Here is a 13,016-nt window from a genome sequence, read left to right as displayed (position 1 = left end):
CGGCACAGGAGAGTCAGAGCCGGGAGCCACAGACCATCTTCCGGGCACCCCACCCCTGGGTGGATCATGTCAGGGTCTGCATGCAGCAGCCTGTGGGGGTAGAGCTGCTCTAGGCCAGACACCCACCTGCACAGACGGCCCCCTCTTGGCTGAGGGGGGAGCAGGACCCAGGGCACTGGGGGATCCAGGCAAAATCTGCAGCCCACTGAGACAGACATGGAATTGAGAGTGCTGCTGGGCAGAAATCTGGGCCCCCAACAGCAGACGGGGCCAGTGCCCAGCTGCCCCCGGGGCGCACGTGTACCACGCAGACCTCAGGAAGCCCCCAGTCACCAGGCAATGCTGCCCCACCCAGCCAGCACTGTTCCTTTTCCGTCACCTCCAGGTCACAAACACTGCTAAGCAGGTCTCTGAGAAATCACAGTGGCCATTAGAAGCTTCCTGTCATTCTCACCCAGCATGACGTCTTCTCCTCACTCCCACAGGGTCCTGCACGTGGCTTCGTGTCCAGGTCACACGAAGCAAGAACATGACCCTCAGCTGGTGGGGGCTGGGGCTGGCGGCAGCTCGGAGGCTGCCCCCTTCCTGCCTCTTCCTACCGTGGGCTCCCCCAGTCTCCCCTGACCTCAGACAGCCTGGCTTGGGACGGGGGGACAGTACCGGCCAGGACCAGAGGAACGGCACAGGGATGGGGCACAGCAATGGGCACAGGGGCAAAGCCAGAGAATCCCGACCCCTAGGCCCCTGGGGAGGAAGTGTGTACCTTTCCCCAGTAGGGGGGCCAGCTCCTTGGCCTGGCTCACATTTGGGGGCTCAGAGGGCCCCGACCCAGCACCAGCCCTGGCACCCACAGGCAAGCCAGCAGGAAGGGGGCCAAGGGCAGCCACCCCAGACTGTCCCCTGACTGAACAGACGGGGCTTCCCAGGGGCTCCGGGCACCTGCTCACCCCCCAACAGGGTCATAGTGTGACTGCTCAGCTCACAACAGGAAGCCCCCTCCCCGTGCTCAGCCCACCTTCTCGGCCACAGCCACACCACGGGGCTCCAGCAAGCACTCCTACTTTCCTCTGCTGCCCCCTCCCTCCACATTTCCTCCTGTTCTTAGGGCCCCAGCCAGCTCCCTGAGCGCTCCACCCCACAGCCCTGCTGGCCTGCCCTGCCCCAGCCCCTGTCACATCAGCATCTGCTAGCAACCAGCCTCCCTGTCAGGTCCAAGCCCCCATGGGCAGACACTGGCCCCGCAGGGCCCCCCAAATCCCCGGAGCTAGCGGCAGCTGAGCGACAGCCATCCTGGGAGGGTGGGGGGCAGGGTCCCAGGCTCAGGCTCTGCCCCACATGAGCCTCACATCCCTCCTCCCCTTCACGTGCCGCTGACCCAGACATGGGGGAACAAGTGGGTGTCCCAAGAGGCCGGATCACAGGCCTTTTCCTGGAGCATTCAAAGAAACAGATGAACTCCAAATACATAAATAAGTAAATCGCATATTAAAAGTGTCTTCTTGGGCAGCCTGGTGGCTCAGCGGTTTAGCACCGCCTTTGGCCCAGGACGTGATCCTGGAGCCCCGGGATCGAGTCCCATGTTGGGCTCTCTGCGTGGAGCCTGCTTCTCCCTCTGCCTGGTCTCTGCCTCTCTCTCTCTCTCTCTCTCTCTCTCTCTCTCTCTCATGAATAAATAAATAAAATCTTAAAAAAAAACAAATGAAAGTGTCTTTTTAAAAACAAATGATCAAGAAAGCCAAAGCCTCAAGTTCAGGACACAGACGAAGACCCTGTCTGTGTCTCCAGGCTAACATGACAACCTGGGCACCCAAGGCCCCAAGGCCAGGCCCTGTGGCCAAGACGCCCCCATTTCCACACCACCACAGTCCTGCCCCCAGCCCAGCTCCTCTACTTCTGCCAGGCCAAGGGCTGCTTGAGGCCCCACCTGCCACCGACCTCCCTGCCCCCAGCGCCACACGGCCCCCTCTTGATAGCTGGCCAGGCCAGGACAGAGCCACCTCGTCCTTCCTGGCCACCAGCTCAGACAGGCAGAGCCGTGGGCCAGGCCAGAAGCTCAGGCCAAGCCAGGCTGCAAAGGAGAGACTGTCCTGGCCCGTGTGCCTGGGCTGAAATCAGCCTTCCCTCCCTCAAAAGCCAGCATTTGGGCCCTGTGTCCAACCTGGCTCCCAGGGTCTGGCTGGGCCTCGGGCCCTGCCACTCCTCCTCAGCCCTGTCCCTGGGATGGTCACTCCAAGACACAGGTGAAACCAAGGGTCATCAGAGCCCAGCTCAGGAGCATGACCCTATCCCTAGGTTCCCCTCCCCTTGCCCGTGAGAGCACATGCCCACCCCCCAGCCCCAGAGGCCAAGCCAGAGGTCCCCCCACCCCAGGCCGGCCATGTCGTTGTGCATCCACATCCCTTCCCAGGTGTAAAACACCACGCTCACCACACCCGGCCCGAGCCTCTTCTCCCCACCCCCATCATTTACCAGGTTACTAGGCAGGCCCGAGGGGCCCCATCTCAAAGCAGAAGCCACAGCCCCCCGGGTTTGGCCTCTACCCTGCACCCCACTCAACAGATCCCTTTGTTTGCCTAGGAGCCCGAAGCAGGGAACACACACCAGCATGATCGTGGGGAGGAGGGCTGCTGCCACCAGCATCTAGGCACCCACCCTGTCCCCTGACATCCTCCTGCCCACGGGGAAAGCCAGAGCTGCTTCCTTCTCCCCTTCCCTCCTGCTCCCTTCCTGGGGAGGATTATTCATTTCCTTTCCCAGAAAAACAGCACCAGCATCCTTCTCTTCCCCTTTTCCCACTGGAGTTCGTGTAAAACTGTCTGCCCCCAATCAGCGGCTCCCATGTTTCCTGCATGCGGAGGGACTCAGGAGCGGAGAGACAGGCAGGAGCCAAGCTCCCATCCCAGCATGGGTGACCTGGTACCCCAGCCACCCCCACTGCACGGCCCCATCCCTCATCTCGTGTCAGGGGTGCCATGTCACTCTCTCAGGGGAGGCCAGACTCTGGGACAACCTCTGCAGGGAAGGGGTGCTCTCACCTCTTACCCATCAGCCCCAACTGCCCATCCACCTGTGCTATACCCACCTTCAGGCCACCTGCCCCCATACCCACCCTCAGGCCACCTGTGCCCACACCCACAGGCCAGGAGCAGCTTCCCAAATACTCCCTGCAGCCAGATCCCACAGCTGTAAGCCCCGTTTAGTTTACGAAGCAGAGGCTTCAGAGTGAGGCTCACCCTCCCTCCTGCATCCATCAGGAACCCCCACGCCCCCAAGGGAGGCAGCAACAAACCCCCATGAAGCAGATGGGGAGACTGAGCCCAGGCCACCAGGACAGGAGGCAGGACAGGAGCCAGGAGCCCGATACCCAGCCGTGGGCCCTCCTGGGAACAGAGAGCCGCAGGACCCCAGGGCAGGGCATGGCCATGGCAAGGCAAGCTGGTGAGGGACTCCAAGACATGACCCCGAAGAGGCGTCTGAGCCCACAGACACCAGTGTGTGGCACCCCCTCTTGATGCCAGACATCCGGGCCCTGCAGACAGGCCCCCACCCTCAGCCCAGAGCCCCTAGCCCCAGCCCTCTGTCCTTGGCCCCTGCCCATATCAGCCTGTGCAATTCACGGCTCCTGTCTTTTATGATTCTGTTTCAACAGCTCCAGGGGGCAGAGTGGGGGACGCACGGCCCCAGCAGCTCCTCACGCTGTGACCAGTGCCACCAAATGCAGGAATGGGGCCTGCATCCCACCACTGCCAGGGACAGGCCCTTAACACGTGGCCTCTTCTGAGGCAGTGATTTCGTGTCAGGGAAGGGACACTTACGGGACAGGCAGCCCTGCTCGCCCGGCTGCTGGCTCCACCCTGGGCAGCACCTGAACACGGTCTGGGCCTCCATGGCATACACCTGCCTGTAGCCTGTGTAGTAGATGGTTCTAGAAAAGAAGGGAGACAGCAAACATTTACTGCAGACGCTATTTCTCTCCATCCTCAAGGATTCTCTGACTGTCCCAGAGCAGAGCCCACCCGCATGAACGGGGGCAGCAAGACAGGTGACTGCCCTGGCCAGCTCTGCCCCAGGGCAGGGTGCCACCCCATTCCCCCTCCATCCCCACTGTGAGCCCAGCTCCAAGCTGGCATCAGGATGGGCACAGCACCCCACATCTGGCTCTCATCACCAGGCCAGATTTGAGGGCTTGCGGTCAGCCCAAAGTGTCCAGCTTAGAGCAGCTTCCTGGGTGCCCAGTGCTGGGCAGGCTGTGCCAGGGGTGGTACCAATCCGGACCTGGGCTCTCAGTCCACCCAGGTACCAAGGAGGCAGACAGCAGGACACCCGTAGCGTAGGCGAGCCCCCACATACACACCAAGGAGTGCAGGGCTGAGTAGACTGGGGACAGGGAGAGGCACCGGGGGCAGCAGCACCAGGACCACGCAGCACCGAGGTCAGAGGGGAGCAGGTGCAAGGGCTGCTCAGAGGAGAAAAGCCCGGGTGCCCTGGGTCCAAGGCTGGTTCCTGCTCAGGGTGGGAGCGGCTCCCACGATGGCCGAGCAGAGAGAGGCAGAGTCCCAGGCAGGAGCTGGAGGGGGATCCTCCAAATACAGATCCAGCCAGTCAGCGGCCTGGCACAGGGAGTAGCCACAGGAAGGCATCGTCGAAGCCGGAAGGAGACCCGCTCACCCAGGGGCTGCCCCAGACCACCTTCACTGCCAGGCCACTTGGGACCACCCTCCGCCCCTTTGCAGGCGGTCGGTGGCACCAGCCTCCAACCAGCTTCTTTGCATGTCACCAGCCGCACAGCAGGCTGGGTGGCCCTGATGGAGCCAACGTCCAGGGGCTCAACTCCCTCAGCCGTGAACTTGGAGCCGAAGCTGATGCAGGAGGGAGGCAGAGGGCGCCTCGGTCCCACACAGACACCCCCCCACCCCGTGCTGGTGGCTGCACGCACCCCCAGGCTCCCACACCCCAGCTCTGCCTCAGCTGGGCCTCAGATCGTGGAAGAGTCTCTGCCTTCCAGAAAGCTCCATCCCCCTTCTTCAGAGAGCGAGTTACAACAGCCGTGCCATCTGACCACGTCCCACATCCAAGGGCGGGTGTCCTCAGAAGAAGGGACCCATCACAGACACACTGGAGAGGGCCACGCAGCCGCCGCGGCAGACTGGGGAGAGGCTGCGGAGCGCCGTGTCACCACCACCACCGGAGACCAGGCGGGGGAGGCCTGGGACACAGGGAACGAGCCACACCCACAGCTGGGCCTGGGACCCCCAGCACCCAGAATTGGCAGAGGAGCCCCCTGCCCCCGTTCGTCACCATTGTTACAGCGGCAACAGAACTAACACAGGACTCCACACCCAGTCCCCGCCTCCATGGCTGTGAGGTCCCTGTGTCCCCAGGACAGGGCTGGTTACGGGCTGTGTGTGGAGGCAGGAAGCCAGGCAAGGGGATCAGAGAGAGCACAGTCACAGGACAGAGGAGGGCGATGAGCCGAGGCCACCCACAGCCTCAGACGCAGCAGCCCTGCCCCACCACGGTCTGTAGGAACAGGGACCAGGGGCCCGGCCAACGGCCAAGGGGTCAAGGACCCTTGAGCCCCAGGAGTGGCCCTCGGGCCTGGACTGCTGTTTCCAGGTAACCAAACACCCTCCTGCCAGGTGGGGCTCACCGGGGGAGCCGTGGGAAACCCAGGGCCACGCTGGGGACCAGGACCTCACAAACAAACAACGCCACTTCCCGGAAGCGTGAGTTCATGCGCGTGCACTGCACACAGCCGCTCAGGAGAGCTTTGCAAACACCACCTTGGCAGGACATGAAACCACTTGCCCGGAGAGAAACCCACCACTACAGTGGACAGTATTTGGCAGAGCAAACCGTGTTGCAGCCCTTCCACTGTAAATATTTATCCTTCGCCGGGGGCTACGTGCTGCTCCTCGCGGTCACCCGGATGAGGGAGCCGACCAGCCCGCTGTCACCTACCCCACCCTCACAAGTCAGAGACCCTCCAAGACAGCCGGTGGGCCTACTACTCCTCTGTCCCCGAGAGCTGACCCCTCACTCCCCCACAGCCTACACGGGACAGCTCACAGGACACCTCCCATGGGCTCCGGCCACCACACAGAGCTGGCTCACAGCAGGGCCTGGGGCATAGGGGGGCTGGGGTACCATCCCCTGGGCCGCAGGACAGGAGATCCGAGGATGGACCCGGAAGGACGGGTTCCTTGTGGGTTCCTGGCTCCTCCAAGCACGCTCTCCTCTTCCCTTTGCACGGACTGCACCCCCCAAAAGGCAAGGGGCCTTTCATGCAGCCGGGGAGGGGGCGCTCCTGAGGCCTACCCCAGCCTGTACTGGCTGGTGGCCTGTCAGGGAGATGCTCCTGATGTGCCAGGAGAGCCGACCTCTGGCCCCCAGGCTGGCAGGTGGGGGGTGAGGGGCAGGGGGCAGGGCCGGCCTCCCAGGGAAGCCAGAGCCTCTGTGAATTCCTGAAGGAGGAAGGGGAGCCTGCCAGCCAGAGGCCACAGCTTCAACAGCCACTGGAGGAACATCTGGACGAGGCATTCGGCAACTGCCCACAGCCAGCACGCTGGGCTCAGCTGCAGCATCACAGGACGGGACATGACCCATTAGCAGGCAGTAGCCCCACAGAAGGGAAGTGGAACCGGGCCCAGAAAGTTCTGGGAGCAGGTCACAGGAAACCCCGCAGGACAGAGAGGTGGTGAGACAGCTCTTGTTCACATGGAGTGGAGGGCTGTGGAAGGACTGGAAGGAACCCCACTGCACCCCAGGCCAGGCATACCGGGCAGCCACCTGCCCCCCCAGGCCAGGGACCCAAACTGTTCCTGCTGAACTTGAAGGGAGGGTCCCAGAACCTGTTTGCATGGGGTCCCTCCCAAGGCTTCCCAAGAGACCCCGACACGGAACAGAGACTCCAGGCCCACCCCACACTGGCAGGAAGCCTGGCAGAGACCCTGCAGCCCCAGCCCCACATCATAGGGCAGCAAGCCCACCCAGGCAGGGGGACTTTCCTCCCAGGGCCTCAGACATCCCACCAGGACGCAGACGGCACCCAGATGCTTTGGAAACGCTGCTGCCATCCCACCCCGGCCAGCCTAGGGACCAGGGACAGGGAAACTGGGGAACAGTTGGCCCAGGTGGCCTCCTTGGCACAGCCACCCACCCAACTCTCCAACCCGGGAGCCACAGGGCTCTGGGCAGCTTCCACTGTGAGTGGTCGGGGGGACACAGCCCAGGAGTGGACACTGCACAGGTGGGAAGGCCCAGAGGACACCCTGCAGGGTCCATCTCTGGGGGAAGCATGAGGACAGCTGTCTTCCTCCTCCACGGGGCTTCTCAACATCAGCCCCTCGACCTTGGAGCAGGACCCTTCGAGGCTGCAGGGCCATCCTGAGCACCAGAGGATGTGGAGCGGTGTCCCTGACTCACCTGCTCATTACAGCACCCTGCCCCTCAGCTCACCTAGGGCAATAGACATGTCCCACTGTCCCCAGGCAGCAGCAAGGTCCCAGGGAGGAAGCTTGTGCTCCACACAGTGACACCATGCAGGCCGCCCTCAAGGCTATGCTGCGAGCCGGACACCACACCCCATCTGCAGCCCAAGTCCCCCTTCCCCACACCTAAGCCAGGAGCAGCGCAGCTTCCAGTCAGGGGAGTCACCAAGCTGAGGCCCCCACCACCACCACCACCCAGCTTTGCAATCACCCAGATTCCAGAGCCTGAGTCTATAAAAAGAGGAGAGGTATGCAAAGGCACTCCTTAATTTGATCTTGAAATAAAGTCTTGAGCAATAAAAGGTTTCACACTGGCTCTTCTGGGAATGAGGCCCAGGGGTTCGGCCACAAAAGTCCCGAAGAACTCAGCAGGCTGGGCACCACGCTGTTCCCCTCTCATCCAGCCAAACCCCCTCAGGGGTCCCCAGCTCCCCTACAGGATCCCTGCCTTCCTCAGAGTACCCCTCCCACAGGGTCCCCTCCTCCCAGCAGGGCCCCCACTGCACAGCAATGCCTCATTCTGGGAGTGGCCCGGTGGGGGCACGAGAGGCCTTGACATCAGATGCAGGACAGTGGGAAGGGGTGCCAGAGGCCTGGAGATGAGGACAGCCCTCCACCCCAGCCACCCGGCTCCCACTCCAGACCTGGGGACCCTGGCACATACCTCCGCTCGTGGCCAACACACCAGGCCTGCCGCCCGCAGCCCGGCTTCCATACGGGCACAGTTCGGCTGAAAGCCTGCACACAGGGCTGGCGGCGGCCCACCAAGGTCAGCTCCTGCTCGGCACACACGTGGGGCCTGGGACAGAGGACAGGTGGTCAGCGCCCCAGCCACCACAGACAACAGGCAGCAGTCCTCGTGCACGCCCACTCCGGGGTATGGAGTCATCCGGGGTGAGGCTCAGACCAGCCAGGCCCTACAGCAGGGCCCTTAGCCCAGGGCCCTGCTTCCCACCACCCCCCCACCCCCCACCGCAGGGCTGCAGGAGGCTCAGGGTCTGGGACCTCAGAGGAAGAGGAAGGGTGGCTACAGGGTCACATCTGAGCATCCTCCATGCAGGGCCCCCCGCTGCCCACAGTGTTCCTGCCAAGACCCCAAGATATACACACGGCTGCCCCTTGAGCAGGGACAGTGACATCGTGACTCCCATCCTAGGTCCCAGATTCCCCAGCCACCCCCTGGCCTCATGCTGGGCACACAGCTGGGTAGGCGTGGAAAGGAGGGGAGCATCCAGGGAGCAGGGCATGGGGGGCACAGTGGGGGCCCTGTGACTTCAGTGGTTCTGCTGCATCCTTGAACCCCTGCAGACGGACAAGTGGACAGGAGTGTGCCACACTCAGGAAGAAGAGAGTTGAGAGACAGAAAGGGCCCAGCCCTGCTCCAGGAGGGGAGGGAGGGGCGCAGCCTGCCCCAGGCATGCCCTGATTCAGGGAGGGTGGTAATCACACAGGCAGATTTCCAGGGAGCAGGCAAAGCTTTGAAAAGTTTGTGAAACCAGACAGATGCCTCTGAGGAAGGGGATGGTCCCCCCTGAGGACCCCCTCCCTTCCTGGCCCTGCTCAAACCACAGTCGCATGGGCCCACTGACACCTCGAGGCTCACACAGCAGCCCCCAAGGCTCATCCCCTCCGGCCCCCACTCCCTCAGGGACTCCTCCCCAGGGACTGCCCCCCACCCCACCCCGTCCCAGGCCTGCAGAGCCGCCTGGCTCTCCCAGCGGGAGCTTCCTCCTGAAAACAGCTGCAGCCTTGCCGGTTCTCCACTGGCCTCACAGGAACGGGGGTGAGTGCTAGCACGGTCTCCTCTGGGCAGTTCCCAGCCCTTCCCAAGCATAACCTTGGCCAGCTTCTCCATTTGCAGAGTGGAGGAGGTTGGGGGGGCGGGGAACAGACACAGAGATCTGAGGGTTAGCCCAAGTGGCAGTCGGCTCCCGATTCCCATCTGGGGAGGGAAGGCCCACGACGAAGTGAACACAGCTCGGTCGGACATGTGCTCGCCGGCAGAGGGGCTCCTAGAGGCTGGTAGCCTTGCCCGCAGCTGAGGTGAAGGTGGGCATGAGAAGCGTCCCTCCGGGGTGGGCCCCAGGGTGAGGGGGTGAGGATGGGAAAACCAGGGCAGCCTCGCCCAGCTGGGGAAGGCCAGCTGCTCATACCCCCCTGTCCAGGAGGAGGGCTAGGCTATGGAGAAGTGTCTCTCTCCATCAGGTCTGTTCTCACAGGCTCCCCTTCTGAGCCCCACAGTGGGCCTCTGAACACACATCACCCTGGCCTGGGTGCAGTACTCGAGCCTGGGACCCTGCAGCCTTAGACCACTGCCAGCTGGAGCTCCAGGGTGTGGGGACACCGTCTCCCTGACCCAACTCTGCTCCCACAGCCCAGCCAGCAGCCTTGGGCCAGCCCTGCATCACTCCAGGCCCCAGGAAGGAAAGCCAACCACTCTTCCAACAGAAATTCACTTTATGGGCACAAATAAGTAAAGACAGGCTCCAGGGTTTTGAATCTGGACATGGTCAGCCAGTGTGAGCCAAAGAAGCAGCCACAGGCACTCCTACAGCTCTACAACGCCCCCCTGAGCACCTGTGAGTCAGCAGGATCCCCTGCCATGGCACCCCTCTTCTCTATGCCTCCCGCAGAGGCTCAACAGGTGGTTCAGGAACCCGGACACAGGGGATGGGGATGCCTGCACCAGAACCTGCAGGCTCATCGGCTCTCCCCCAAGGAAAAGGTGGCAGGGAACACAGGATCAGCGTGGACAAAACATGTTCTGGGGCCCTGGCTATTCTCTGGGCCCCCTCCCCTGCTCCTCTGGGATACAAGGAGCAAAGAGAAAATTCTGGCTCCAGCTTCCCACCAGCTTCCCCATCTCTGCAGTCCAGCTGAACAGTGCTCTCCCCGACGCAGTCAGCCGGGCAGCAGGGCCCACTGTCACCCCACAGCATGTCGGGGCACACACCAGGGGTGTCAGAGACAATCAGACAGTAGAGCACTGGAGGGTGTACTCCTGGGTGTCATAAAACTCGACATGCCTGGGGCAGTCTGAGAATAGAAACCTCGCAAGAAATAGGGACTCAGGCCCCCAGAGGGGCAGCCACCCCTGCCACGTGGAGGCTCCCTGAGGAGGAAGGGAGAGGGGAGAGGAGGCTTTGAGGAAAGCATAGAGCAGAAAAAGGATGTCCCAGGCAACCCACTTGCCCAGGCGGGCTAGAGGCCTTCTGGAGCCCCAGGGGTGCAGGCCAAACAGGCCTGTGGCTCCACCCCTCGGGGCTCAGGAAAGGGGGCCCAGGCCGGGGACAAGCAGTCTCCACAAGCACATGGGGCAGAAGCCCCCTCTGAAGGAGGAGGCCCCTGTCCTCACGGGCTGAGCAGCTGCCCACCTGGCCAGCACTTGGAACCCCCGCAAGTCTGGGCCTCGGGAAGTCCCCAGCTAACCATGCAAAGGGCAGAGTGCAGTGGCAGGCTGAGTGGCCAGACAGCCACTGTGAGAATCCTTCTGAGGCTGCAGCTTCCCTTGGACAAACTAACCCAGGGGGATCACAGGGAAGAAAGGTGTCCAGTAGGAGTCACGTGGAGAGTCAGGATTCAAGCCACTCACATTTCTAGATGCAAAGGCTTCCTTTTCTGTTGAAAAGGCCACAAGGAAATCTTCCCGCTTGGGGCAAAGCAAGACCCAGGGTGGAGATCCTGGGGCAAGGACTTGCCCTCCCCCAGCCGTGCCTAGAGGTGACCATCGCACCACCAGGTGCTGGGCAGGGGTCCCTAACCAAGTCACCTGCCCCTCTGCAACCTTGGGCCACCTGTCAGCATGGGACAGGCCCCAGGCCCAGCACCCCGCAGGAGCCCTGGGGTGGGGGCCACCAGCAGGTGCCCCCCCTCCTCTTCCCTGGCTCACTTTGGTACCAGTCTTCCTTTGAGGCCGGCGCAAGGATTGATGTGCTGTTTCAGAGAGAGCGCTAAGCGGCCCGTTGGGGAATCATCTTTCAAAACTGAATTCATCTCAGCTGGCTCCCTGACCCTCTCTTCCTGCCCATTCTGGTGCCGAATTCCTTCCCCGGCTCGCAGCCCCAGCACGCACGTGTTTAACACATAAACCAAGTCCAGGGGCCCCCTGTCTGGGCGCACCCCGCCCCTGCAGGCCCCCCCACCCCCGGCCCCGGGAGGCCTGCTTTGGAAGGAAGTGAGAAGGGGCTGCTTCCTTCCTGCGTTCTCGGGGCCAGGAGCCAGGAGCCAGACCCTGCCCGCCAGGACCCCGACTGCAGCGCAGCTTCGCCCAGAGCGCGGGCGCGCGTTATGAAGGAGGAGGACGCCGCGTCCGGGAAGGAGGGGGCGGCCCCGCTCCCGGGACCCCCAGACCCAAGCCCGACCCTCCCCAGGTGCAGCAGAGCGCCCGGCTTGGTCGGGGCCGTGGGGACAAAGCTGCCCGGGGGCCCCGCCGGCCAGCGGCGCCCTCCCCTCCCGCTACTCACAGGCCGGGGTGCAGGCGGAGCAGGGCGCCCGCCGGCTCCGCGGGGAGCAGCAGCGCCAGGGCCAGGACCACCGCGCACCCCGCCGCCCGCGCCTCCGGGAGGCCCGGCATCGTGCCCGCCGCCCCGCGCCGGCTCCCCGCGCCGGCCCCGCTCACTGGAGGCCCTGCCGGGCCCTTGGAGCCGCCGCCTCCACGTGCGCCATGGCCCCGGGGCGCGCAGGTGCCCCGCCGAGCCCCAGGCCGCCGCAGGTGCCGAGGGTCCGGCTTCCCGCCCGGCCCGCGCCCGCGTCCCGCGACTCTGCGCGCCCGGCCCGGTCGCCGGAGGCCCGCCCGCCCTCGCCACGCCCCCGGCCCGGACCCCCGCCCAGGCCCCGCCCCGCCCGCCGCGAGGCCCCGCCCCCAGGCTGCGCGCTCCTGCTGCCCGGGCTGCGGCGCCCGGTGACCGACCTGCGGGACCTCGGACCCAGGCGCCGGCCTTTAGACCTCACATCTCCGGACCTTTAAGATTCCGCGACGCTGCATCCATTGTCATCCCCGTGCCCCCTCCCCTCCCCGGCCAGGCTGAGGGTGGAGGGGGTGTCGCCTCCGCAGCGCCCCGAGCCCCCCCCCACGTGTCCCTCTGGGCACTCCTCCCCGGGCCCCTGAGTTGTTGGTCCCCGGCCCCGCCCTGGCCATTTTTACACCGTGCAGGGCGCTCCCGCTCCGCCCAGGCTGCTGGTCTCGGTCGGGTCCCAGCAGCCAGCGGCCTGCAGTCAGGGGTGCCCTGCCTCCCAGAGGCCATCTGGGCAGGAGTCTCCCTTTATTTCCCTCCCTTTAAACCTGGTTTGGGGGCAGCTCCGGTGGCGCAGCGGTTTAGCGCCGCCTGCAGCCCAAGGTGTGATTCTGGAGACCTGGGATCGAGTCCCACGTCGGGCTCCCTGCATGGAGCCTGCTTCTCCCTCTGCCTGTGTCTCTGCCTCTCTCTGTGTGTCTCTCATGAATAAATAAATAAAATCTTAAAAAATAAATAAATAAACCTGGTTTGGGGCGCCTGGCCAGCTCAGTCAGTAGAGTGAGTGACTTTT

At 63.8% G+C, this 13,016-nt stretch overlaps 1 protein-coding gene across 5 annotated transcripts in view; it reads right to left on the bottom strand.

The window, feature by feature from the left end:
- Nucleotides 1-12,890, bottom strand: part of MEGF6 (multiple EGF like domains 6) — an 87,992-nt gene extending 75,102 nt beyond the window's left edge. For 4 of the 5 annotated variants that reach the window (XM_077891505.1, XM_077891503.1, XM_077891507.1 and 1 more), the window contains exons 1-3: nucleotides 11,954-12,082; nucleotides 8,155-8,289; nucleotides 3,816-3,925 (exon numbers count right to left, since the gene is read on the bottom strand). In XM_077891505.1, the coding sequence (XP_077747631.1) occupies nucleotides 3,816-3,925; nucleotides 8,155-8,289; nucleotides 11,954-12,063 (355 nt within the window). In that variant the 5' untranslated portion in view covers nucleotides 12,064-12,082. Of the gene's footprint in view, nucleotides 1-3,815; nucleotides 3,926-8,154; nucleotides 8,290-11,953; nucleotides 12,083-12,771 lie in introns of those variants that run through there. The other variant, XM_077891502.1, reaches the window with a different exon arrangement.
- Between the last annotated feature and the right edge of the window lie 126 nt (nucleotides 12,891-13,016).

The sequence above is a fragment of the Canis aureus genome, chromosome 3, assembly GCF_053574225.1.
Source record: "Canis aureus isolate CA01 chromosome 3, VMU_Caureus_v.1.0, whole genome shotgun sequence".
NCBI classification, from domain to species: Eukaryota; Metazoa; Chordata; class Mammalia; order Carnivora; family Canidae; genus Canis; species Canis aureus.
This window is presented reverse-complemented; position numbering and strand designations above follow the sequence as displayed.